The 27683-nt window shown below is 41.7% G+C and overlaps 1 protein-coding gene across 1 annotated transcript in view; it reads right to left on the bottom strand.

Annotated features, from left to right (window-relative positions):
- The window catches only part of Epac (Exchange protein directly activated by cAMP), a gene marked incomplete at its 5' end in the record, with an annotated part of 226736 nt that extends 203275 nt beyond the window's left edge, over positions 1 to 23461 (bottom strand). Inside the window, one exon of the mRNA XM_067140072.2 lies at positions 23300 to 23461. Within this exon, the coding sequence (XP_066996173.1) occupies positions 23300 to 23461 (162 nt within the window). The remainder of the gene's footprint in view (positions 1 to 23299) is intronic.
- Positions 23462 to 27683: the final 4222 nt, after the last annotated feature.

Genomic DNA, 27683 nt, shown 5'->3' with positions numbered 1-27683 from the left:
CCCCATTAGACAACGAGTCTGAACGTCGTAACTCATTGACTAATGTACGTTCTGAATTAACTTCTTTGCCACTTAAACCTTTACCGACTATGTCACCCGGGTTTAGCAGCTTGCCTCATCCATTGGCAATGTTGCTCAGAGGTATCTCTAAGTTTTCCGTTAATACCACCAGTGACGTAATTTCATTTTTAAGATTTCTAGTTGAATTTCAGGATCATGCCCTTGTGTTTTCTCTTTCTCCATGTCAAATTTTGCAAATTATCTATCCTTATGCAATTGGTATTCTCTCTGACAAAATAGTAAGAGCCATAGCCGAACAGTCATCTATTGAAGATTTTCATGCACACCTGCTTGCAAATTTTATTCCCGCCCGCGCGATGTCATCTCTGATTCAGAAGTACTATTATCGTGTACAGCGTTTGGATGAAAACCTGGCTGACTTCATCCAAGATATTAAATTCTATACTAGGGTGTTTGCCCTTCATTTTCCTGAAGATCAGATTGTACAGGCTATTGTAGAGGGAATTTCACCTCCCTATAGGTCATATTTGTGTTTCGCGGCGTGCCCGCAAACTTTCTCTGAACTTGAAGCATTGGCCGTCTCAGCAGAAGGAGTTAGATACGCCGATTCTTTGCGTGTAGCGAAAGAACCCCCGCCTTCCTTTAGTAATACTCGGCCTCCACCTCGCCGATCAGTCACCCCTCGTAAATGTTATGCTTGTGGGTCGCCTGACCACCTGCGCAATAAGTGTCCACTGATCAAGTCGAGTGGGACAAGGAATGGGGCTGGTTCATCACAAGGCTGTTTTAAATGTGGGGCTTTCTCACATATCGCCAAGAATTGCCCAAACTCAAATAGCACCCCCTCCTGCTCAACTTCTGGTGCAAATTCCACCTATGCCAATAATAAAAAGTGACTAGTGGCTTCGGCTGAGTCAACTAATCCATCTTCCCGAGACTCAGCCCCTGGTAAACAGGAAGTAAATTCAGGGAACGAGCAGTCTTCAAATTCATCTTTTGAATGCCCTAAAGAATGTCTTAGGATTGCGGCGGATACCCCCGCACCTATTCCTTTTCTTAAGATTGAGTTAAATAACGAGCCCATAACCGCTCTATTAGATTCAGGTAGTGTTTGTTCAATTATTTCGGACCAATGGTATTCAAAATTTAAGTCTGTTTGTAAACTACCTGACTATGTCTCCTCTCCTGTTCAATATGTTTCGGCTAATTCATCCCCATTAGAAATTCTAGGTTCCTTACTGGTCAAAATTCGTATTTTTAAATTTACATGGAAAACCAAACTGTTTGTGGCTAAGCACTTGTCTTGCCCCATCATACTGGGAGCGGACTTCATTTCTCACACTGGTCTTGTGCTCGATCTTCAGAGTAAGTCGTGCACATTCAAATTTGCGTCCAAATGTAAAATTCCCTTGTTAAAGTGTAATTCTGTGTCATATTCATCTATTTCGCCTACCCAGGATGAGATGTTGTTAGACCTTAGACATCTACCTGAGGAGCAGGCTGATAGTATTCGTAAATTATGTCAGTCATTTCCAGAGGTGTTCTCTGATACTCTTGGTGTTACTGACCTTATTGAATACAAAATTGAGGTCACGGATTCGATTCCTGTCCGTTTTCCACCATATAGGCTATCTCCACCTAAAATGAAGGCATTGAAAGAAATCATCGATCAAATGTTGAAGGATGGTATTATTAGGCCCTCTAAGTAGGCGTATTCTTCGCCTATTTTTCTAGTCCCGAAACCCCAAGGAGGCTTCAGGCCTGTCATTGATTATAGGGCTCTCAATCGGAAGGTGGTGTTACAATCTGTGCCCCTTCCCGACCTTCATTCTTGTTTTTCATGGTTCCGTAAGGCCAAGTTCTTTACTATCTTGGACCTGAATCAGGCCTATAATCAAATTCCCCTTGCCGAAGAGTCTAAACACCTCACAGCGTTTGCCACCGACTGGAACTTATACGAATACAACCGCGTGCCTTTCGGGCTCCCCACGGGAGCAGCTGTACTCACTAGGCTACTAGATAGGGTCTTCTCCGACATCAAATTTGAGTACTTATATCACTACTTGGATGATGTCGTCGTATTGTCAGAGACTTTCGAAGAACATCTAGATCATCTGCGAGAAGTTCTCAATCGCCTTCGTAAGGCTGGGTTAACTGTTAAGTTGTCCAAGGTTGCCTTTGCTAAGCCCTCTATGTCATTCCTAGGGCATATTGTATCACCTGATGGTGTAGCAGTCGATCATTCTAGAACACAGGCCATCCGTGATTTTAAACCTCCCAAGGACATTAAAGGTATCGCCAGGTTCATTGGTATGGTGAATTTCTTCAGGAAGTTTATTCCTAACTTCGCTAATAGAGCGGCGCCCTTAAACCTTCTTCGTAGGAAAGGCATCAAATTCGAGTGGGGACCTTCTCAACAAGCCGCTTTTGAAGATCTTAAATTAGCTCTCTGTAATGCCCCTGTACTTGCTATGCCTGATTTCTCGAAGAAATTCATCGTCCAAACCGACGCGTCGTCGTCAGCAGTAGCTGCAGTCCTTCTTCAAGAGACTGAACTAGGGAGGCGACCCATCGCCTATGCATCTAGGACTCTATCGGCTCAAGCCAAGTATTCCATCTATGAGCTCGAAGGTTTGGCAGTCTTATTCGCCTTAGAGAAGTTCCGTCTCTATCTGGAACACGTCAAATTTGACCTGGAGACAGATAATCAAGCCTTAAGCTGGGTCTTAGGTAGGCCGCGTCGTACTGGTCGTATAGCCCGTTGGGCCATCCGTATTTCTGCCTTCCAATTCGATGTCAGGCATATCAGAGGTACCGAAAATATTGTTGCTGATGGACTCAGCCGTATGTTTTCCAACGACGTCGAGACCCATGAACCGGTCGATAGTTCATCACCTTCCGAGTCCATACTATCTGATGTTAATGCCATCTTAACAGATGTTCCCATGCTCTTTAGGGATATCGAGAAATACCAACGTGAAGATCCGACGCTGGCTCCGATAATGGAAACCCTTTCTTCTGGGGAACATGTCGTCCCTTATGTTCTGAGGAATGGTGTTTTATGTTGCCCCTCGAGGCATGATAAGATGATGAAAGTTGTCGTTCCAGCTGTTCTTGTACCTATGATCTTCAAGTATTATCATGAGACCCCATTAGGAGGGCATCTTGGAATCTTTAAAACTCGTGAGAAGATTCGTGAAATGTTCATCTGGAAAGGTATGGACGGTGAAATCCGTGAAGTAGTAAAAGCTTGTAAATCTTGTTTGCTCAGTAAACCCACCATGTCCACCAAGGTAGGCCTTTTGTCTTCGCATCAAGCGTCGCGTCCCATGGAACGCTTGTATATTTATTATGTAGGACCCTTCCCCCAGTCTAAGGGAAATGCTAACAAGTTTATCTTTGTATGCGTAGATGGCTTTACTAGATTTTCCTGGTTATTTCCGACTAAGCTGGCTACCGCTCAGTCTACCATTACTTGCTTAAATTCTATTTTTGCCTCTTTTGGTCCGTGCCAATATATTGTGTCTGATAATGCTAAGGCGTTCACATCTAATCTTTTTCGTAAATTCTGTTTCGACTTGTCCATCTCTCATGTAACTACTTCTGCTTATTACCCTCAACCATCTCTGGCTGAACGGGTTAACCGTAATCTCAGGTCCGCGCTTATTGCCTATCATCATGAAGATCATTCCAGGTGGGATACGTCCCTGCATTGGTTAGCTTTTGCTTTGAATTCGGCGGTTCATGGATCACATAAATTTACTCCAGCCTCTTTGATGTTCAAGTTTGTTCCCAACACGCCGCTCTCTAACCACTGGTCTCTGAGTGACATTCTGCCCGAGACAATAGATCCGGACAACATTAAAGATCTTTGGAAGAAGGCTAAAGCCAATCTTAAAGTGTCTCATGATAAGGTTAGGGAAAGGTATGATCGTGGACGGAGACCCACCCCTTTGAAGGTAGGTGACCAAGTTATGGTCAAGAACTTTGTTCCCGCGGGCAAGCTTGCCCCCAGATTTCATGGGCCTTGTATCATTCTCGATTTTCTTACGCCGGTTACGTTGTTATTAAGTAATCCAGCCACCGAGAGGATATTTAGGGTTCACCTGTCACAGGTGAAACCAGTGTAAATTTTGTGTCAACTTGCTTCATATAATCGTGAAAGGAATATGAAGGTTATATTTTTTGAGTTTCACTTTTAAGGCTTTCTGCCCCTTCTATAAAATTTAGTTTCATATGTAAGTATTTTTGTAAACCCTCCCCGCACCGTTAAACTGCCATTCTGTCCTTACCACGGCCATTACCACGCTCCCGTCTCCTGCTATACACACTGTGGCTTGATTATATTAAATGCCATGGATATCTGCACGCCGCTGGCCCCTCAACCTCTCCACCAAGCCTGTGCCCTCAAAAAATGATGATGGTCCAACAATATTCTGCCGCCTAGCTTTAATGTTTCAGCGCCCCCGCAGCCGCGCGGCGCTGTGCCGCGACTGGGCTTGAGGAAGGGCCCCCTCGACCCCAGCGAGGACGACATGTGCACGGCGAGCCGGAGCTCTCCTCCCGGCCAAGGCTGATGTGCGGCGCACGACCTGCTACTTGCCCGCAGCCTGTATATGTTCACCGCGGGCGCGGCGTGTTTCAACACCACTGCTCCCCTCATAGTGCGGGCGAGCGGTATCTCAGGGTACTTGAGGGGTCCGAGCGGCCTCCTCTGGACGCAAGCTGCAACGGCCGGTCTGGCCATCCAACTTAATCAACATCAACTACATGGACAGTTACTATAAGAGATGACTACACTTGGGAATTCAACAACAAAATCTGGTGGACTTAGAAAATTTTTTCCTCGATTTTAAAACTAAAGTTTTCCTTCTCAATTCAACTTCTACAAACATAAAAACTTTACTTCTCCAGTTACAACAAAAATTTCGAAACTGAATCAAACCACATTAAGAAAATCTTATAAATTTTTCGGCAATTAATCTCCACATCTACATCAAAATTTGGACCTAGTTTTCAAACAAATTTCATGTGTCACCCCTGGAGGAACATTTGGGGGGGAGGTCTGTACCGGGCGGTACACCTCCACGCCGCTAATTCAAAAGGTGCGCCAGTTGAAACTCCTCTGCTGGAGGAAACCTGAACTTTATTGACGGTATTAATTTTCTACTTTCTCAGAAGATGTCACTACCTGTAAATTTCGGAGTTTTAGAACTGTGTCATTTTTGATGTGTTTTTGTTTTGCTTGAAGTAAGAAGTGTGAACTTTCTCTTCTAGAGGACACTACTGAAGAACTACAATAGTGCACCCTAGTGCGAAGAAAAAGAACTGTTCTTTGGAGAAATTTTTATTTCAAAAGTTTGTTTCTTGTTAAATTTCCTTCTGTTATGGTTTAAGTTGGCTGTATACCCCTCTCTTTCTCCTTGTTTTGTATTCAACCAATCCCGAATTTCTTAACTTAATTTTCCACCAATAATGTGTTTCTTCTTCATCTTGTGTAGGGGTTTCTCTTTATTCTCCAATAAAGTGATTGTGGGCGGGTGTTCTCATTCCCCTAACGCCTAAAACCTTCCGCGAGAGTATATAAACTGCTGATTTTAGGGTCTCTGCGCCACTTCTGTTCCATCTTTCAGTGTGTAAAGTACATAGCAGGGAGCGGGAAGCGCCTCTTTCTTCGGCAGCGGTCAACAACAAGGTAATGGCCAATTAATAACTTCTTTCTTTGCTAGCTCAGCAGTTTAACTCTCGGGGCGGGTCCGAAGTTTTTCCGTTATGTAACCTTCCTTAAAAATGTAAAGAAACTGGTATCTATTCTATCTTTTAAACTACGTATTGGGATAGAGAGTGCTTAACCCTCTCGAGCTCCCACTCATATTGTTTTGAGGTGAACTTTTTCTCAACCTATTCTTCCTTAACATTATGTAAATTTGTTTCTTTTCTAAAGTCACCTCCGTAGTATGGGATTAGCCCTTGCATCAGTGGCCTAAGAGCCAAATTAGGTTTTAAAAACAAAGTGTATTAGGAGTGCCGATCGCCTCCTCTCTAATTGTTATTTTGGAGGTCATGTAATCAACCTTCTTTTCATTTAATAGACCTCAGTAGGTTGGGTATTTTACCCCTGTGTCTATGTCCAGTGAGGACAACTCGAAGGTGGAGTTTGGTGTGGCCTTTGAGAGGCTTAAAGTTGAGAGCGAGTGGCTCTTTTTGAAAATTGAGTGTTGTATGCCTCGTGGAGGCTTTTCAGTGTAATTTGGAGCAAGGGCTCCTAGGCATGAATGGGGTTTTCTGCCCCTCTGTTGAAACTTGTGTTTGGGGTAAAACTGAGCTGATTGCCCAAGCATTGTGAAGTCAGGGCGCGAAGCCCAAATCCTGTAAATATTGTAACTACCCTTTTGACTTGCTACTTTGTACCTGCCATGCTTGTTATTTCCTTATTTTGAAAAGAAAATATAACCTTGTTAAATTTTAAATTAATTTTACTTTCGTAGCTTGAGACCCGTTCACACCCGCACCTTCTTTCACCTCTACCTACCACGAAAAGCTCCGTAACAACAATAATAATAAATAAATAAATAAATAAATACTAACTACTGCTACTGTACACCTTGGCCGTGCCATGAAGCCCGTCAGATACTCCGGAAACGTGACCTCAAAAGTTAGGTCACCACGGTAGTCATCCTCCGTCTCTTCATGCCACGTCCAGCTACTCCCCTGTCTAATTCTAAATTCACACTTAAGCCACCCTACTCCTCCAACAGAAATTTACAAACAAAAATAATAAAACATCAATAACTAATAAAATTAATAAACGTAGTCCAACCTAAGCCACCACTCTCCACCATATACAAAATAAAAAGAACAATAAAACAAAAAGACCTAACGCTACAGTTATAGACCAGAACCAACTCCATCAACAACAGTTTACAACAACTCACGAATAAAAATAAAAGTAAAAATAAGACTAAGAATAACAACTATCCCATTTCTTATTGCTGGTCCCAAACTATCTTACCTCCTCAGCCGGGTCTATGTTTACATTCTACTGCTGGTGTTGCAACTTTCTGCTTGTTATCACTCACACGTACCCACTCATCACGCAACCTTCTTGCTTCAGCATTTTCATCACCTTTATTGTTCCCTGACCTACTCCAAAATAATCTACAACAGCAACATTACACGATTGCATACCAAACCAGCCATAACACTAACATTGCATTCAATCTTTCAGATTCCACCTCCTATAGTAGAAGGCTAAATAATAACAACAATATTCCGTCATTGCATTCCAATCCACCATACCACAACTTTTACCAATCCGCGTTAATATTGCTTCATTTCATTTCATTCCGCCATAACACTCCATAATAAAATTACCCCTCCATCTCCAAAAATTTCGGCAATGAATAACAAATACCAATCACGCATATACCAACACCTCTCCAACATCACATTTCTTCGTCCTCTCCATACAAACAAACCAAAATTTACAAAATGATAATGAAATCACCTCTCTCCAACTCCAAAAATTCAATATTCATACCAGACACCAATACAATAATACCACCTCCCAACTGCCACGAATTCAGCCGTAAATAAACCATCTCAATACCAAACCATACATCACCTCATATCTACATTTCCAACACCTCATTTCTATATATACCACTTATACTTCTCCGACAATTGCACTCACCTTCTGTCTTCCACTATCTTATATCACCACTTCTCCCACACCACATTCCAACGATATAACACCTCCTAAATTAATCATAACACAATCATAAATACCAAGCCCTCAATATTTTCCAACACCACATTTCAGCAATACAACACCAACTCCACCTCATATACCACCTCTACTTCTTCTACCATTACACTCACCTTCTGCCATCCACCATCTTATACCACCACTTCTCCAACACCACATTTCATCATAACTTATATACCACTTCTCCATCACAACATTTCAGCCTCCACAAATAAATACCATCATAACTTTCAACTCCACTAACACCACCTCCATCTCTTACCTCTTCTACAATCATGCCCTTAATTACTTACTTACTCGCTATATTATTGTTTTTTGCTTCTTGTTACAATACCCTCATTACTTTTCGTAACTCTCCACATGTCCGTAAAGTTTCTATTTCTCCCTCCGCTCAAACTCTGATTCCGCTCGACGTCGGCTTTCAGTTTCGACATCTCCTCTTCCAATCTCCCTATCTCCTCTCTTAATGCTGAAACTTCTGCACCATTTCTTCTCACCTGTGAAGCTGTGTCTTCTACCTTTTCTTGAAACCACCCCTTCATTTTTTCAAACTCCCTCGTTTGTTCATTGATCATGTTTTTGATTTGTTCGAAGTGACATGTCTCCGCGACCACCTCTTTTACGATTTTTCTGATTGTTTCCATGTCCTCCCAGCAAATATTTCCCCTGGAAGTCGGACCTGGGTTCAGTTCTACTCCCCCGATTCAAAGCAATATCAAAATCACCGCTGCAGAAAGCATAAATTCTCCTATTTTATCCAGTTCTATTTTGCATTCTCTTGTCTTCACTTCTTCTTTCTTCTTTCTTTCCTCCCAACCACCTATGCTCGCCCTGTACTGTTCTACACCAATCATTGCCTGTAAGCACCTCGCTGACTTCCAACACTCCGCACTTACACTACCTTCTCCCACTCCAGGGACCCTCCACTCCGTACGTCTGCACTCGCCGGTGGCTCTAGGTGAACTGACACTATCCGTAAACGTCGGCGGATTCAGAATCCACTTCGGCCGTATCGGTGGCCACGACTGCACCGTGGATCTACAACTCTGCATTCCTACCGACCAGCCGAGAAGAGTGAGTTTCGGCATACCTGTGGCCACGGCTCTACAGTTCTGGATTCGGAACACGGAGAAGGGCTGGTACCCACCGCCGGCTGTGTGGTTACCATGGTTTTCCATTCTCCTTCACTACGGCGAATGCCGGGTCAGTTCGTAGCATGGGCCACGAACACCTATCCGCTTACCTTCTCCGAATATCTTCACCGCATCAAATCTCCCTGGCGAGCCGAACTTGTCCTCGGACACTCCCGGCACTAAAAGCCATACGCCACTTCATCGACCTACTAACTCAGCTTCATCCAACGTGCTCAATCGCAGCTTACAGGAAGCCATCCCACTTCGAGGTTGAGAAAACACAATGTTACTGATAGGTCTAGGAGACCCGCCGTCCCCTTCATGGATGAAATGAAAACTTGTGAAGTTGTAGTACTATTTATAATATCAGAGTAGTGGGTTCTACTCATCGTCTACTAGTTCTCCCCATGATTCTCTCATTTTCGCCGATGTCAGATTTCTCGGTAGCCCCAGCATTTGCCTGGTATGAAAATGGGAAACCACGGAAAACCATCTTCAGGGCTGCCGACAGTGGGGTTCGAACCTACTATCTCCCGAATACTGGATACTGGCCGCACTTAAGCGACTGCAGCTATCGAGCTCGGTGTACCTGAATTAAGGCCACGGCCGCTTTCTTCCACTTACTAGGTCTTTCCTATCCCATCGTCGCCATAAGACCTATCTGTGTCGGTGCGACGTAAAGCAAAAAAAAACAAAAAAAAAAACTACCGAGCAAGTGGTCCTGCGGTTAAGGGCACGCAGCTCTGAGCTTGCATTCGGGAGATAGTGGGTTCGAACTACAATGTCGGCAGCCCTGAAGATGGTTTCCAATGATTTCTCCATTTTCACACCAGGAAAATGGTGTGGCTGTACGTTAATTAAGGTCACGGTCGCTTCCTTCCCATTGTTATCACCTGCTTGTACCAATGCCATTATTTTAACTATTTTATTCTTGCTACTTATATACCGTTATCTTCAGCTTATGCATTTTCCCAGCAACACTCAGCTTTCACCTCCCTCTCAGACAAACTGACGTTTGTATTATTTTTTCCTTTTGCCATTTGCTTTACGTCACACCGAAGCAGACAGTCTTATGGCGACGATGGGAAGGGACGGGGCTAGGACAGGTACGGAAGCAACCGTGAATTTAATTAATGTACAGCCCCAGAATGTGCCTCGTGTGAAAATTGGAAACAATGGAAACCCATCTTCAGGGCTGCCGCCAGGCGGGATTCAAACACACTATCTCTTCGTTTTACTACACTTTGATAAGATATCTTTCACTATGCAACGACTGTGGGAAAACAAATAATAATAATAATAATAATAATAATAATAATAATAATGTCCGCATCTGTGGTGCAGTGGTTAGTGTGATTAGCTGCCACCCCCGGAGGTCCGGGTTCGATTCCCGGCTCTGCCACGAAATTTGAAAAGTGGTACGAGGGCTGGAACGGGGTTCACTCAGCCTCCGGAGGTCAACTGAGAATAGGGGGTTCGATTCCCACCTCAGCCATCCTCGGAGTGGTTTTTCGTTGTTTCCCCACTTCTTCAGGGAAATGCCGGGATTATACCTAACTTAAGGCCACGGCTGCTTCCTTTCTCTTCCGTGTCTATCCCTTCCAGTCTTTACATTCCACTACAAGGCCACTGTTCAGTATAGCAGGTGAGGCAGCCTTGCGAGGTACTCGTCCTCCTTCCCAATTGTGTCCTCGTCCCAAAGTCTCATGCTCATGGACACTGCCCTTGAGGCGGTAGAGGTGGGATCCCTCGCTGAGTCCGAGGGAAAAAAACAACCCTGGTGGGTAAGCAGATTTAAAAAGAAAGAAAGAAAGAAAGAAAGAAAGAAAGAAAGAAAGAAAGAAAGAAAGAAAGAAAGAATAATAATAATAATAATAATAATAATAATAATAATAATAATGGAGAAATAGAGAACGACTTGTCGGACTCTGTAAGACCTTTAATATAGTAATGAAATCAACGGCTTTCAAACGTTTAAGAAGAAAGCTGATGGCATAGATGTCACCAAACAAACTCCTTAGAGAATTTCTGACAGACCACGTGGCCATTTCAAGGATGTCTTGTAGAGGAATATAAAACGTCAAGGTACGAAGAGGGGCGAATCTGGACTCAGATCACTACCTCTCCGAAATAAAGTCTCGGTCCTTACCCAGACATACAAGAAGAGCGCGAACCCCCAAATTCACTAAGTTTGACCTGGAGAAAGTGAAATCAAGTAACATGATTACAAAGAAAATGCAAGCACTAGAATACGATAGTTACAACTGGAACCAACTACGGGACAGCTTAGTCAAAGCTGCTGCAGAAGTCGCACTGTTAATGAAACAGAAGAAACACACATGGTGGACCAGTACTGCGACCAAGCTCTCGCACAGAGACAGGTAGCTTGGCTACGATGGAACTCACAAAAGTCCCAAGCAAATAGGGATAAGTTCATAGAGCAGCGTCGACTAACTGCCAGAATCATCAGACAGGTTAAACGTGAATACACCCAGGACCAATTAACGCAATTGGATTAAGACTTTTAGAAGAACAACTCCAGAAACTTCTGCAAGACCTTCAAACGAAACCTCAGACACTTCAGGGGACCAGATGGGAACTTAGCCTATAGTGACAGAGACAACTGTCACCTATTAGTCAAATACTTTTGAGAATCTCTTCAACTGCGAGTCCAGTAAGACTTCCTTTGTCTATAATGACAGACTCAGACAACCAAACTCTTTTCCTCCAACAGAAGAAGAAGAAGTAACAAACATCATCCAATCTTTGAAAAATAATAAAACACCGGAAGAAGACGTAATAGTTGCCGAACTATGGAAGCTGGCCGGGGAAAAAGCAATCAGCAAGTTGAAAGAGATCCTACGGAACATCTGGGAAACTGAGAGGCTACCAGATGACTGGACATCTGCTCTGATCCACCCCTTACACAAGAAGGGTGACCTGACTGACACGAACAATTATAGAGGGATATCATTGATACAAGTTACGTACAAGATATTATCTAAGGCCTTATTGAACAGCGCCGAACCTCAATTGGATCCACAATTGGGGGAATACCAAGGTGGTTTCAGAAAAGGACGTTCTTGTGCTGAACAGATCCTCAACTTGAAGTAGGTACTAATGCAAGTTAAACTAGTGCGCAAGAAGTATGTAGTCACCTTTGTTGACTTTACGAAAGCATACGACTCAGTAGACAGAACTACCCTCTTGAGAATTGTGCAGGAAATGGGCCTGGACCAGAAGACTCGCAGTCTTATTCAAAAGACCCTCAGTAATACACGATCACGAGTGAAGTTCAGAGGAACACTTTCGGAAAGTTTTGAAATAAAAACAGGAGTTGGCGGGGTGACGGACTTTCCCCCTTTCTTTTCAACTGCTCATTGGACAAGGTCATCAGAGAGTGGCGGAAAGAACTGGAGGAACAAAAGATTCCAAGTGGTATTTGCCTGGGACACAAATGGAAGTGGCTACCAGTTGACTGTTTGGCGTTCCCAGATGACCTGGCACTTCTGGCGAACTCTGTAGAAGTAGCAGTGAATCAACTCAATGAACTTAAACACCAGGCTGCCAAGATGGGATTACGGGTATCTCAAGAAAAGATAAAATGCTTCACCAATATCAGTGATACTCCCAGCAAACTACAGTTGGAACAGGGCCAGTTTGAGAAAGTCAACAGATTTAAGTACCCGGGAGAATGACTGGACCGGGCGAGTTGGCCGTGCGGTTAGGGGCGCGCAGCTTTGAGCTTGCATCCGGGAGATAATGGGTTCGAGCCCCACTGTCGGCAGCCCTGAAGATGGTTTTCCGTGGTTTCCCATTTTCACACCAGCCAAATTCTGGGGCTATACCTTAACTAAGGCCACGGCCGCTTCCTTCCCACTCCTATCCCTTTCCTATCTCATCGTCGCCATAAGACCTATCTGTGTCGGTGCGACGTCAATCAAATTAAAAAAAGAATGGCTGGAACCCAATATGTCAGAAGGGATAGCACTAACAACCCGGATTAACAAACTAGAGTTAGCATATCGACTGACCAAGAACATTTATAACAAGAAATGCCTCTCTCGTAACACCAAATTGAGGTACTACCAGACAGTTATAAACCCAGAAGCCCTATATGCCACAGGATGCTTGATGCTGAACAGAAAAGGATTGTTGGACAAACTGGAGATCCAGGAGAGGAAGATCATGAGAAAGATACTAGGATTGATCAAAATAGATGGCGAGTACAGAAGGCGGCCAAAGCAGGAACTATACAGTTATACTGAAAAAAATCACAGACGTAGCCAGGAGGAGGCCTCTGATCTTCTATGGACATGGATGAACCCAACTAGCATGACCTACCGGCTTTTCAACTACTGGGCAAACAGAAAAATATGGACACGATGGCTAACAGAAGTGAAGAAAGACATGCAGGAACTGGGAGTAACTGAAAACGACATCAGAAACCGAGCACCTTATCGAAGAATAATCAAACAAAAGAGGTTTCAGGACAGACCATCATGTAAAAAAGAGGCGCCCTTTGAACTAAGGAAAGAAGGGAGAAGCATAGCTAGTGAATGCGTGAGTGCTGGGCAAATATGAAGTCCCTCTCCAAGCAGAAAAGTTGAACATCGTGGTCCTTAGATGGCGCATTCGAAGTAATAATAATAATAATAATAATAATAATAATAATAATAATAATAATAATAATAATAATAATAATAATAATAATAATAATAATAATAATGTCTACCACTTACTACTGTTACCTGATACGGGATCGGAGATAACGCGAGATGAAATTAGGCCTATATGGCATGTTTTGCAGCCGGATTCACTTACTGACGCCAACTTCATTTTGAAGAGCTGATGAAGATGAAACGAGTGATGGTGAATGAAATTGGGTAATCAGGTGGACAGAATAGGCTGTGGCTTGTCGATAGGAACTGTCCCGGTATTTGCCTAGAAATGAAAATTGGAAACCACTGTAAACCATTTTCAGGACACCCGACGGTGATGTTTGGTGTTTGAACCCGCTCGTCTGCCGAACGCAGAGCTTGTCTCCATAGACGTAGAGCGTTAACACCCGCGGCCACTGCCCTTGGTAATAATAATAATAATAATAATAATAATAATAATAATAATAATAATAATAATAATAATAATAATAATAATAATAATAATAATAATAATAATAATAATAATAATAATAATAATAACTGTGCCGGTTCATTTGAACGGCGTGCCTTCTAGAAGGCCATCTGTGCTGTGAACCCTGAACGGTGTATCTGAATATATTTGGACCTTTAATCCTTAGATGTCTCTACCATCGGCTTATGTGCCCCCTCTGGCGGGAGGACGGACAATTAGTTTTAAAGGGAATTTCCTATTGTCTAAGTTAGTAAACCTTAAGTGTTTTTAAATTGTTTTTTAATGTGCTGAGCTTGTCAGCCCTACTACGACTTCCTTCTTCCTTAAGTTATGAACCAATGAGAAAATGTTGTATATATTGTTGTACCAATTAAAATGGGGGGTGTGTACAGGCATTCTGCCTAAGTCAAGAGAGTTCGGGAACTTTTCCCCCTGAGTTGCTATAAAAGTTGGGCGCTTTAGGGCCGTATTGTTACCTTCATCGCTCCGTTCTAAGTGTGTGTACGGCAGAATAGTGGCCAGGGGCAGCCTTGCCGTCGTCGGAAGGCCCAACAAATCAAGGTAATGGTAGACATCTTTTAACATGTAAATAGCTCCAGGCAGTTAACGTGAAGGGAAGGTTTCAAACTTCCTTCTTAATGTAAAATTTTAAAGTTTAATATCACCTTTTAAATGTAAATTTTCAGGTGGGTCTGAAGACTTTGTTCAAATCCCCGATGGGAAGTATATAACTTAGGAAATTAAGAGTGTTCACCTTCAGTTAATTCCCATTCAACTTGGTATGGGGGTGACTATGATTTTCTAAAAACTATTTTGGTACTTACTATTTCGCAATCTAGTCAGCCCTCTGTAGTATAGGCTTAGCCTCTGCAACTTCGGGCCATAAGCCCATGTGGGTTTTTTGTCTTTCAAAAGGAGTGCATGTGTTTCGCCTCCTTTTGTACATTTAGGTCATTTACAAGGGGCACTCATTGCCCCTGTTTAAATTATAAATATGTATAGACCAGTATGGAACAGACTGTCGAGCATAAATGACAGTAAAAACTGTCAGTAAATTTGAAAAAAAATACCTAGTGAGAGGCTGGACTTCCGTAAAATTTTGGAGCTCAGTCTCCTAGGAAGTCAATGAGTGGAGCAAGTATGCTCTTTGAAATAGTGTACATTTAGAGCTACAATGCTCATTGCTTCGTAAACTACTGTGTTGACAATCTTCTCTATTGTGCCCGATAATTTTTGGATTTATAATCCACCCTAGTTATCCGAGCTGATGAGCCCTTTAACTGTTATTTGATGTTGTTGTTTCAGATTTTCTAACTACCAAATTTTAAACTCAGAAAAAAGAAAGGAAAGAAATAAAAGTTCAAAATTTAGTGTTTTAAATTATGCTCTCATTTTCTCTGTCCACCCATTCACACCAGCACGTACTTACACCTCTCTGGTCCACTAAAACACGGTTACAATATTAATAATAATAACAGTAATAATAATAATAATAATAATAATAATAATAATAATAATAACAACAATAATAATAGTATTAATATTAATAATCATAATAATTTATTTGTTTGTCCAACTCTTGTCCCGTTTATCTACGGGGTGGGGTATAATGTGAAATGAATTTTGTCTTAGCGGGTTTTTAATAACCGGATGCCCTTCCTGACGTTAACCTTATCAGAGGTTTTAATGATATGAAATGAATGACGTGATACATGATAGTAGGAAGGGAGGGAGTGAAACCCGGTGCTTGCAGTTATCCTACTCCTGTCGAAAAGCGCCAAGGGGCTCAAGGCTTAACGCCTCCATCCGACAGACGAATCACCATCAACAGCGTCATATGTCCTCACTCCAGCACTTCAGGGAGATTTGGAATTTGATGCATGTTTCTGACACGCAAACTAGTTATTACAAATTTTAATCCACGACCTCCCCTACCGGCCAACATTCAGATGGTGAACATTTTTACGACCAACGGCGTCAGACCTTTTAGACTTCAACACTTTAATGATCATGGACCACGACGGCAATAATAATAATAATAATAATAATAATAATAATAATAATAATAATAATAATAATAATAATAATACACAGAACGGTCTTAAGGGTCCTGGAGCTGTTCGACTTGGCTACGTGGTACGGGTAGACGCAGTGGTTCAAGAATGTTTACCTGAACAGGGATCCTTCAAAGTACCAGTAAATCTACTGACAGGGTACATCCGTTTTAGCACTCTTAAAGGGTAACCGATAGCTGAGTTATTCGATCCTACAACCTTAAGCACCGCGTGTGAGTACAAAACCAATCGATTACTTGATAAGTGCCTTGCCCACACCTGCACGTTGGTGAGCTAGTCATTGTGCTCAGTTAGGACAGAAGTCGCTGGTCAACCATCCTAAATAATAATAATAATAATAATAATAATAATAATAATAATAATAATAATAATAATAATAATAATAATAATAATGCTTTCAACACCCACTAACAACTTTAACGGTTTTCGGAGGCGCACAGATGCCGGGATTTAGTCCCGAAGGAATTCTTTTACGTGCCAGTAAATCTACCGACACGAAGCTGACGTGTTTGACCACCTTCAAATACCACCGGACTGAGCCAGGATCGAACCTGCCAAGCTGGGGTCAGAAGGCCAGTGCCTGAGCCACTCAGCTCGGCGAAGCACGACAATCAGATCGTTGACGGAAACCTGGCAAAACAGACGTAATAACATAATCTCCCTACAAAACGACTTGGTTCATGCTGCATCAAAAGTACTCACGACATCATCTAAAAGAGACAAGTTAAGAGATCATAGCTAGAAGAAAATTGTACAAACCCCTGATGAATCTCCAAGAGGTAGCCTATCCCTATCTCTATCACAGGTGCAAACGATGAATTCTTCTTGGATGACTCAGGCCAACTGCGTCCTGGTTCTCAAGATGCGCACTGTATGCTGTGTGACGGTGGGTTTCCTGATGGCTCTGGGGGAGAACTATGGATCCAGTGTCTTGTTTGTAAGATATGGACTCATAGTGATTGTGCGGGCCCATAGAATGAAAACTATGTGTGTGATTACTCTGTCCTCATCCTAACGTGGTGCAGCTCTTTTCAGGCACACCCCTAATGAAGGTGAGCTGCGTATACCATTTTATCAACATACTACCCTCCTACCATTCTTAAATTTCGGGCAATACCGGATGCTACTCTTACAAAGTATTTGAATTCTTGGCGATTGAAATGCAACGAATCTAATGAAATGATATAAGGTAAGATTATATGATTTATGCACTGCAAAGAACAAGAATTTACTTAAAATATGGTTACTATCTCAATGAAATGCCGTTGTTGGCAAGATGTAGTGTTTACAGTGCACTATGTCTTCTGGTATGGGCTAGAACAAATTTGTTACTTTCATTGACCTGTCTGTCTCAGTCTCATCCGTGGCTTTGGCAATATGAAAGCGACCGAGGTATGAGCGATGCTAGTAATACCATTCCTTATGCAGACAGTCCCTGTTATGAATGGTGTGAAAATGTCACTCATAGGGTCGGTTGGTGCATGCATTTCAGTGGGCTTGGCAGACTGATATATAATGACAACTTCTGGCTCGGTGAGGAAAGCAACGGGAAACTACCTCACTCCTCACTTCCCTAGTATGTCTCTTCAGTGACGCCTAGGCTATCTATGACAGCTGTTGGCGGAACTGTGTAGGATCAAACCAGCCTTCGGGCTGAATACCCAACATACATACATAGATACATACATACATACATACATACATACATACATACATACACATCTCAATGAATGGAATGGCGCATGGCTTTTAGTGCCGGGAGTGTCTGAGGACAAGTTCGGCTCGCCAGATGCAGGTCTTTTGATTTTATTGTCGTAGGTGACCTGCGCGTCGTGATGAAGATGAAATGATGATGGAGACGACACATACACCCAGTCCCCGTGCCAGCGAAATTAACCGATTATGGTTAAAATTCCCGACCCTGCCGGGAATCGAACTCGGGACCCCTGTGACCAAAGGCCTGCATGCTAACCATTTAGCCATGGAGCCGGACATTATCTCAATACGTTGAATACATTCAGTTATTTAAAAAAAATTCTAGCCATCAGGAACAGGTGAAAAGTTACCGTTCGTTTGGTAATTTATAAACAGTTTAATGACGCTGTTGATGGTCTGTATTTAATTTAACAATATAATTGATATGTTCCCTTTTCTTCGCAGCGACAGAAATTTAGAGGTTGATAAACGCTCACATCTGGTTAAATTCTTTTTATACCGCGTATTGCCTGGATATATTTTCGTATAATTTCAAATATTTTAAATTATCTATAATAAAAATAATGTCCACTCATTTCATGATACTGAGTCTTTGAGGTTTTTAAAATGTGGTGTTTCCGGAAAAAGTGACCTGAAGGATAACTTGCCGAAAGCTACAGCTCTACGTTGAATAAAACAAAGTATATCTCTGGTGAAGTGAACATGCAGAAAACATATTTCTTGTTGGAGTCACACTTAACGTCATTTCCAGATAATGTTAACTGTTGCTGAGGTTTATGTCGACGGGAAACGGCCTCACGGAAAATCAAGGTTGTAATTTCTCAGCTAGGGCTTACAAGACATCGGCGAAAGTACAGCTCAGTCTTTGCTCCGAATACATAAGATGATGATGATGATGATGATGATGATGATGATGATTGCTATAAGCACAACTGGATCACGGTGTAGAAGCCCAATAAATTCCTTCGACTATCACTGAAATGCCAGTTACAAAAGCCTAAGCTGTTACGCTCATAAAAATTATTGATTCTTCTACGTATATATAACTGAATCTTTATATATATAATACTTCTTCCTAATAATATTTTATTTATAGGTAGGCCTAGTACTGGCATACATTGTTTAATATTATTATACAGTTAGATTTACGAAATGTGTATTGAACGTATTTCATGACATTAATATACATTATGCAGATAAGAATGATAATGTTATTGGTTTTACGTCCCATTACCTACTGGAATTGTTTCCCGAAGGAGTTCTTTTATGTGCCAGTAAATCTACCTAAACGAGGCTGACGTGATTTTAATCGTAAACGTTTAATTCCATTGGTTCGAGGACTGGGTTTCTGTTCTGTCCCTAACATTCTTGTAACTCTCACAGCTCCACCAGAGTAACACGCGGTTACTGTGCAGGCGCTGCCATCTTCATCGGAGGGTCTGCCTTACAATGGCTGCAACGGGTTGGACAGACAGACAGACAGACAGACAGACAGGCAGACAGACAGACAGACAGACAGACAGACAGACAGACAGACAGACAGACAGACAGGACAATTTGTCGTCAGTATTGGTGTTACTACTTCAACACTCAGAAAATTACAGCAAGAGTACTACAGGGATCAGTTCTATCTCCACTTCTCTTGAATATTTTCTCCTCGGATATTCCTGAATAACCACACTTTTGTACAGCAATGTACGCCGATGACACTGTGATCTTTACTCCCCGCCGTCATCTGCTAGAGGCCACGAACACATTACAAATATCTTTAGATCATGTGACGATTTATTCTTCTAAGTGGCGCATCACCCTTAATGCCACAAAGGCAGAGGCAAAAATACACTTCAGCCGTATAACCCTATACTTCCTCTTCAATCGTATAATGAAACTGTCACCGCGTATCTTGGGGGACTCCTGTAAAATACCTCGGGGTGGTCCTAGACAAGCGTCTTACTTGGCAAGCTCATATTACAAGATTTACTATTCTTGGGCACGCTCGTCCTCGCAAACTGTACCCCTTACTGGACTGGAAAACCTCATGCGAACTCCATCCTGCGCCCCATCACCATATATGTCTGCCCTGTACGGGAAGAGGCAGTCAAGAAAACGTCTACATACCTTCCAAAATAAAGCATTCTGAGTAATTACCAGTGCTCCCTGGTTTGTACGTCACCAACAATTGCAAAAGAAACGAGTATTTCACCAATTCATCATTATGTTCGATTAACAGCGAAGAAATTCTTCAACCATCTAGATCAAATTCCCGGTGCTGTGTATTTTAATATCAGCGCCAAATCCCTCCAGCTCACACGTCGGAAAACATACTACTTAAGACCTGTTACTTAGCGACACAAGCGATGAAGATTCTGACTAATGACAGTGAATTTGAACACCGTGTGACAACTGTAACACCGGGCAAGTTGGCCGTGCGGTCAAGTTCACGCGGCTGTGAGCTTGCATCCCGGATGTAGTGGGTTCGAATCCCACTCTCGGCAGCCCTGAAGATGGTTTTCCGTGGTTTCCCATTCTCACACCATGCGAATGCTGGGGTTGTACCTTAATTAAGGCCACGGCCGCTTCCTTCCTACTCCTAGGCCTTTCCTATCCCATCGTCGCCATAAGACCTATCTGTGTCGGTGCGACGTAAAGCAACTAGCAAAAGAAACCAATTGTAACACTAAATAGTTTATTTCTTCAGTGTGAAGTATTAATAAATTATCTATAGTTTGAAACTCTTACTGGAAGTGGTAATGCGAAAAGCCTACTGGCCAAACTCAACGTATAACTCACGTGTACTTTACCTTTTCTTGTTGTGTTGTTGCCCATTTTGTTTAGGTTATTTGAGTGAATTTTGTTTCTATTATGTTTAAATTGAAGTCCACCCTTTTCTGATTAGCATTCTGCTGATCGATCGTAAATACATAAGAAAGTAATTAAATCGAATTACTGGGCATATTGAGTATCAAAATTATAATAAATAAATAAATAAATAAATAAATAAATAAATAAATAAATAAATAAATAAATAAATAACATTGAAAGTCTTCTAAATTCGTATAGATGTGGATTACTGTGTAATAAAACGGTAAATAAAAATGTAAACAGACTCTGGGATGGGTTTAAAGTAATTGTTGGGGAATGTAAAAACAGGTTTGTCCCTTTAAAGGTGGTAGGGAATGGTAAAGACCCATTATATTATAACAGACAAGTAAAGAGGCTAAGAAGGAGGTGCAGATTGGAATGAAATAGAGTTAGAAATGGCTGTGGAACTAAGGAGAAATTGACGGAACTGAATACGAAACTGAATCTAGCAAAGAAGTCAGCTAAGGATAACATGATGGTAAGCATAATTGGCAGTCATACAAATTTTAGTGAAAAATGGAAGGGTATGTATAGGTACTTAAAGGCCGAAACAGGTTCCAAGAAGGACATTCCAGGAATCATTAATTAACAAGGGGAGTGTGTATGCGAGGATATTCAAAAGGCAGAAGTATTCAGTCAGTAGTATGTAAAATATATTGGTTACAAGGATAATGTCCAGTTAGTATTAAAATTTATCTATGATATCGACATTTACAATGAGATACAAAATTGAAAACTAGAAAAGCGGCTGGAAGTGGTAAGATTTCGGGGGATAAACTAAAGACAATGGGTTGGGATATAGTACCATATTGATAGACATAAAGCTGAAAATTACAGGCCAGTCAGTTCGACATGTATTGCATGTAAGCTTTGGGAAACCATTCTTTCTGATTATATTAGACATGTTTGCGAAATTAATAACCGGTTCGGTAGAAGGCAGTTCGGGTTTAGGAAAGGTTATTCCATAGAAGCTCAACTTGTAGGATTTTAGCAAGGTATAGCAGATATCTTGGATTCGGCAGGTCAAATGGATTGTGTTGGGATTGAGCTGTCTAAGGCATTTGATAGGACAGATGATAGGAGATTACTGGCAAAAATGAGTGCAGTAGGACTTGATAGAGAGTGACTGAATGGGTGGCTATATTTCTAGAAAATAGATCTCAGAGAATTAGAGTAGGCGAAGCTCTATCTGATCCTGTAATAATTAAGAGGGGAATTCCTCAAGGTAGTACATTATTATTTGACCTTTATGTTTTCTTATATAATATAATATAATATAATATAATATAATATAATATAATATAATATAATATAATATAATATAATATAATATATATAAATTATATGAGTAAAGATGTGGAATCAGAGATAAGACTTTCTGCGGATGATGTTATTCTGTAGGAGTAATACATAAATTACAAGATTGTGAGCAACTGCAAAATGACCTCCATAATATTGTGAGATGGACAGTACGCAATGGCATGATGATAAACGGTGTTAAAAGTCAGGTTGTTAGTTTCACAAATAGGAAAAGTCCTCTCAGTTTTAATTACTGCGTTGATGGGGTGAAAGTTCTTTATAGGAATCATTGTGCTAGGTGTTAATATAAGAAATGATCTTCATTGGGGTAATCACATAAACAGTATTGTAAATAAAAGGTACAGATCCCTGCACATGGTTATGAAGGTGTTTAGGGGTTGTAGTAAGGAGGTAAGGGAGAGGGCATATAAGTTTCTGTTAAGACCCCAACTAGAGTATGGTTCAAGTGTATGGGACCCTCACCAGGATTACTTCATTCGAGAACTAGAAAAATCCAAAGAAAATCAACTCGATTTGTTCTGGATGATTTCCGAAAAAGGAGTAGCGATAGAAAAATGTTATAAAGTTTGGGCTGGGGAGACTTGGGAGAAAGAAGACGAGCTGCTCGACTAAGCGGTATGTTCCGAGCTGTCAGTAGAGGGATGGCGTGGAATCACATGAGTAGACGAATAAGTTTGAGTGGTGTCTTTAAAAGTAGGAAAGATCACAATATGAAGATAAAGTTGGAATTCAAGGGGACAAATTAGGGCAAATATTCGTTTATAGGAAAGTGAGTTAGGGATTGGAATAACTTACCAAGGGCGATGTTCGACAAATTTCCAATTTCTTCGCAATCAGTTAAGACAAGGCTATGAAAACAACAGATAGGGAATCCGAAACCTTGACAACTGCCCTAAATGCAGATCAGTTGTGACTGAATGATGACTGATTGATGATACTCAATTTTATTGGTGGTATTGTTCAAGTAACTGAATATCAGCCATTAAGAGACAGCTCTCGTTGATAACATTACCATGACAGTAAAATACACCAGAAATATTTTAACAGAAGAAGTAGTATTTAAAAAGCATTCTAATTTTTTATTTAAAACTAGTGAAGTGAATTTAGTAAAAACCAAGTATATTATAAATATTTCACAGAAAAACGAATTGCCATGTGCTTCCAAATTCAAAACGGCTGTACAACATATATAATCAAATTTGAAGATAAAGTACCTGAAGTGTTTTTGGCATATTTCACATTTACTGAGAATAATAATAGTAATGACTTACCTCCGTGATTGGTTCGCTGGGATTTGGGCTCTCGGGACTTACAGGACGTCGCGTAGCGACTGATGGTGGAGACTGTGGTTGTGGAGACGATGTCTTGGTTACTCCTGGTCCAAATCCTGGAAATAAATGAACACAGTGACTTCTTGCAACAAAACACAACTGTCACATCGCCTCAGTGAGGAAATCTTGCATGAAGTTCGCGCACAACACCTGGCTACACGCTTCCAGTGTGAACTGCTAATTGCTAGATAATGGAGGGTCGCTCAAGTGGGGCAAGGCTGCTTCTGCTGATAACGAAGCCCTGGTCTCCTTTCTCCCTTCCCTTCCACATTGTTCACAAAGAGCTTAATTTACAGCCTTATTCATTTCGCTTATGGAGACAAACCTTATCATCCTCTTCATAAGAGAGCGCGAGGGAGAGGGCGATCACGATGGTGTCTGTTGTCGCGAGCTGTCCACGATGCAGACAAATAATACTGACCCGCGAAACATTTTTGGAGACAGTTCTCTGCCTTACCATATTGAGCCTTAGTGAAACTGCTTCAAGAGACAGTGTTTGCTCCTGTAAGAATTTGCCGGGCCTTAGTCAGAGGCTAGGTTTTACTGTGGTCAGCAGCTACACTTAAAACTTAAACTCTATTCAGATAGGCTGTTCAGTTAGTTTATTAGGCGCTTTGCTCAAGACTACGGGATCTAATCCCGGCTCATAGAGTTTCCATTTGAGAGAAGGCGGTAATGATGGTGCAGTTAAAATATGCTGAAAGTATAATTTTTTTCCACTGTATCTTTTAAAACTTTAAAGTGGTACGAGGGCTGGAACGGGGTCTACTCAGCCTCGGGTGGTCAAGTGAGTAGAGGTGTGTTCGATTCCCACCACAGCCATCCTCGGAGTGGTTTTCCGTGGTTTCCCACTTCCCTTCCAGACAAATGCCGGGATGGTACCTAACTGAAGGCCACGACCGCTTCCTTACCATCGTCCCATCCCCCGCACATGGCCGCTGTTAAGCATAGTAGGTGTGGCAGCCTGGGCGAGGTACTGGTCCTCCTTCCCAGTTTTATCGCAAGACCCCAAAGCCCCACGATCCAGGGCATTACCCTTGAGACGGTAAAGGTGGGATCGCTCTCTCAGTCCGAGGAAAACAGCAACCCTGGAGGGTAAACAGATTAAGAAAGAAAGATAATCTTTAAAGATAGAAATGCCCAAATTTTACTACGTGAGGTTAAAACTTTACTGAATACAATGACTTACAGTTCATTGGATTTAGATTTGTCGTTTGCTCTAGGCACGCTTTTAAATAGTATTATTTTTCAAGATTATTTTGAAATGTGTCATTACATAATAAACATTCTTACTGAAGTGTTGGTACCACTGCCTCCAAAATTTTTCCACATATTAAATATATTCATAGACATATGAAACTCTAGAAATTTAATTTGATAAATATTTACTACTTCACTGATTAATTACGGCATATTCATAATATTTTATAAATTGCACAATTTATAAGCTACATGAAAATTATATTTTAAGTATCAAAGTATAGTCATAAATGAGTGTGTAAACTTTCATATCTATAGATATTAAGGTTCAGTCTGCCTCCTTGGCTGAATGGTCAGCGTCGAGGCCATCGGTTCAGAGGGTCCCGGGATCGATTCCCGGCCATGCCGGGAATATTTACTACTTGTGGTTAATTCATCTGTCTCGGGCACTGGGCGTTTGTTTTTGTCACAATATTCTCTTTTTCATATGCATACAACTCACTACACTACAAAGTCACCACAAAAACACGCAATAGTTAATGCATCCTTCCACAAAGGATTGGTGTCAGAAAGGGCATCCGCCCGTAAAACATGGTTAAAACCACGACTGCGACGCAGTTCGCACCCACAACCACCAGGATGTGGGAAAATCGCAAGAAGAGGAAGAAGAAGAAGAAGAAGAAGAAGAAGAAGAAGAAGAAGAAGAAGAAGAAGAAGAAGAAGAAGGGACGTTTACATACTGTGTTCCTAAAAAGCGAGCAGAAAATGTTGCGAGACTCTGCAGTTAAAATTTGCGTTACACTCAAACCTGTTACAGAACGAGGGTCGGATTTAAAAAATCTTTGTGAATGACTGTAAAAAACATATAAACTACATCATACATATTTTTGTTCACGGAAGAACGCTTTTCAAAATGGGGGGAAGTTCGAACGTTTGACCCAATTCAAACCATATGCCCTTAAGAGGGCTTAAAACACAAGAGAACCCTGTCATTAGATCCACTGGCACCTTCATATACCCTATTTCAAGGCATTCCAAGTTTTCTTAGATCACAGGGTGTGATGGCTGAATGGTGTATTATTTGGCTTCTCAGCAAGACGCCCGTGGTTGGAACCTCGGCCAATGCACGTGGGATTTTTGAAATGAAAAGTCACTTCGATCTGGTTGGGATTCCTTGTAGGCTAAAAGTGGATTTCCGTGTTTATGATCTCGATATAAGCAGTCAACAAGGTTCTTTTCTTAAGAACAATTATAGTTGAAGTGAATGACTGAAGTTACAGCAAGCATTTATTATTATTATTATTATTATTATTATTATTATTATTATTATTATTATTATTATTATTATTATTATTATTATCGTCATCATCATTTCGCTTATAAAGCGAGGTTATAGGATACACTCCAAAATGACAAAATTTTGCACCAGGAAGGTAGGCTACTCTCTGCTGTAATGGGACTCCCGCATATAAGAACTACCGAAACACCAGTCGGCCAAGATGGGATTCGATTACATCAATTCCACAACCTTAACCTGGCAGGACGTGCGATGGATGAATACAACCATAAGCAAAAATCCTCCTGAATTCTAACTTGTAATTATTGGAAACCATGTAAATAATAATACATTTATGTGCTAAATCTATTATAATAATTTCTACGGAATTTTTCCCATACCTTGTGGGGTCGCGGGTGCGAACTGTGTAGCAAATGTTGATTTGGCCCAGTTTTACGGCCGGATGCCCTTCCGGACGCCAACCTTGTGTGCACGGATGTAATCACTATTGCGTGTTTCTGTGGTGGTTGGTAGTGCGGTGTGTTGTTTGAATATGAAGAGGAGAGTGTTTGGACAAACACAAGCAACCAGTCCTAGAGCCAGAAGAATTAATGACACGCGATTTAAATCCCCGACCCAGATGGGAATGTAACTCGGAACCCTCTGAACGGAAGGCCTCAACGCTGATCATTCAGACAAGGAGTCGGACAATTATAGCAATATGCAACTTGTGATAATAAGAATGGACATTGGAATATTCATGTTTTCAGTGTGCTTACACATATACTGGTATCAGTCAGTTGTTTGTATTAGATCCTTTATATAAGACAATTTTTTTGTATCAAAAGGATTACATACGATAAACGCACATTGGGTACAGAGGGAAGAGCAACAGGTAAGAACTGTAGAGGACGTTTAAAGATTAGACTTGCTCACATTTCACTCCTGGTTGCTTGTTCACTTGTTCCACGAAGTCCCCACGCACTGGCTTCACATGTTCCCGGCAAATTAGTTTTTCGCACATTACACTACACGTTGTAGTTTTTCTGCCCGTTTTACTTCCATAGTCTTCGCATCTTCCTGCTTGACTCTTTCCGAGGAATGTACATTTTTTCCCCTCAGTTTTTCCAGACAGCCTCTGAATACAAATTGGAAGATTTGTTGGGAGCGTCAGTATTTTGACTACTCGATGCCAAGTGTTCTTCTGTGAGATCCGAGGAGGGCATTTTCCAGAAATTTTTATGCAATATACGTTTATTTACGTCGCACCGACACAGATAGGTCTTATGGTGACGATGGGATAGGAAACGCCTAGGAGATGACAGGAAGCGGCCGTGGCCTTAATTAAGGTACAGCCCCAGCATTTTCCTGGTGTGAAAATGGGAAACCACGGAAAACCATCTTCAGGGCTGTCGACAGTGGGGTTCCAACCCACAATCTCACGAATGCAAGTTCACAGGTGCGCGCCCCTAACCGTACAGCCAACTCGCTCGATGATGGTAGGATTTTCATCAGTCGTTCAAGTCCAGAAGTACTCCCCATATGCACTAACGTACCGAGTCACGTTTGCGAGTAAGTTGAAGTATTAGCACGAGATAATTGCCGCAGGATATGAAATGGGGAACTGAGGAACTATTTAAGTTTACCCCCATGGCGCAACATCTCCGAAGGACCATGGCCTACCAAGCGACCGCTGCTCAGCCCGAAGGCCTGCAGATGAGGAGGTGTCGTGTGGGTAGCACGATGGATCATCTCGGTCGTTATTCTTGGCTTCCAAGACCGGGCCCGCCATCTCGCCGTCAGATAGCTCCTCAATTGTAATCACTTAGGCTGGGTGGACCTCGAACC

This window comes from Anabrus simplex, chromosome 2 (assembly GCF_040414725.1).
Source record: "Anabrus simplex isolate iqAnaSimp1 chromosome 2, ASM4041472v1, whole genome shotgun sequence".
Taxonomy (NCBI): Eukaryota; Metazoa; Arthropoda; class Insecta; order Orthoptera; family Tettigoniidae; genus Anabrus; species Anabrus simplex.
Note: the sequence above shows the minus strand (reverse complement) of the source record. Positions and strands in the feature narration are given on the sequence as shown.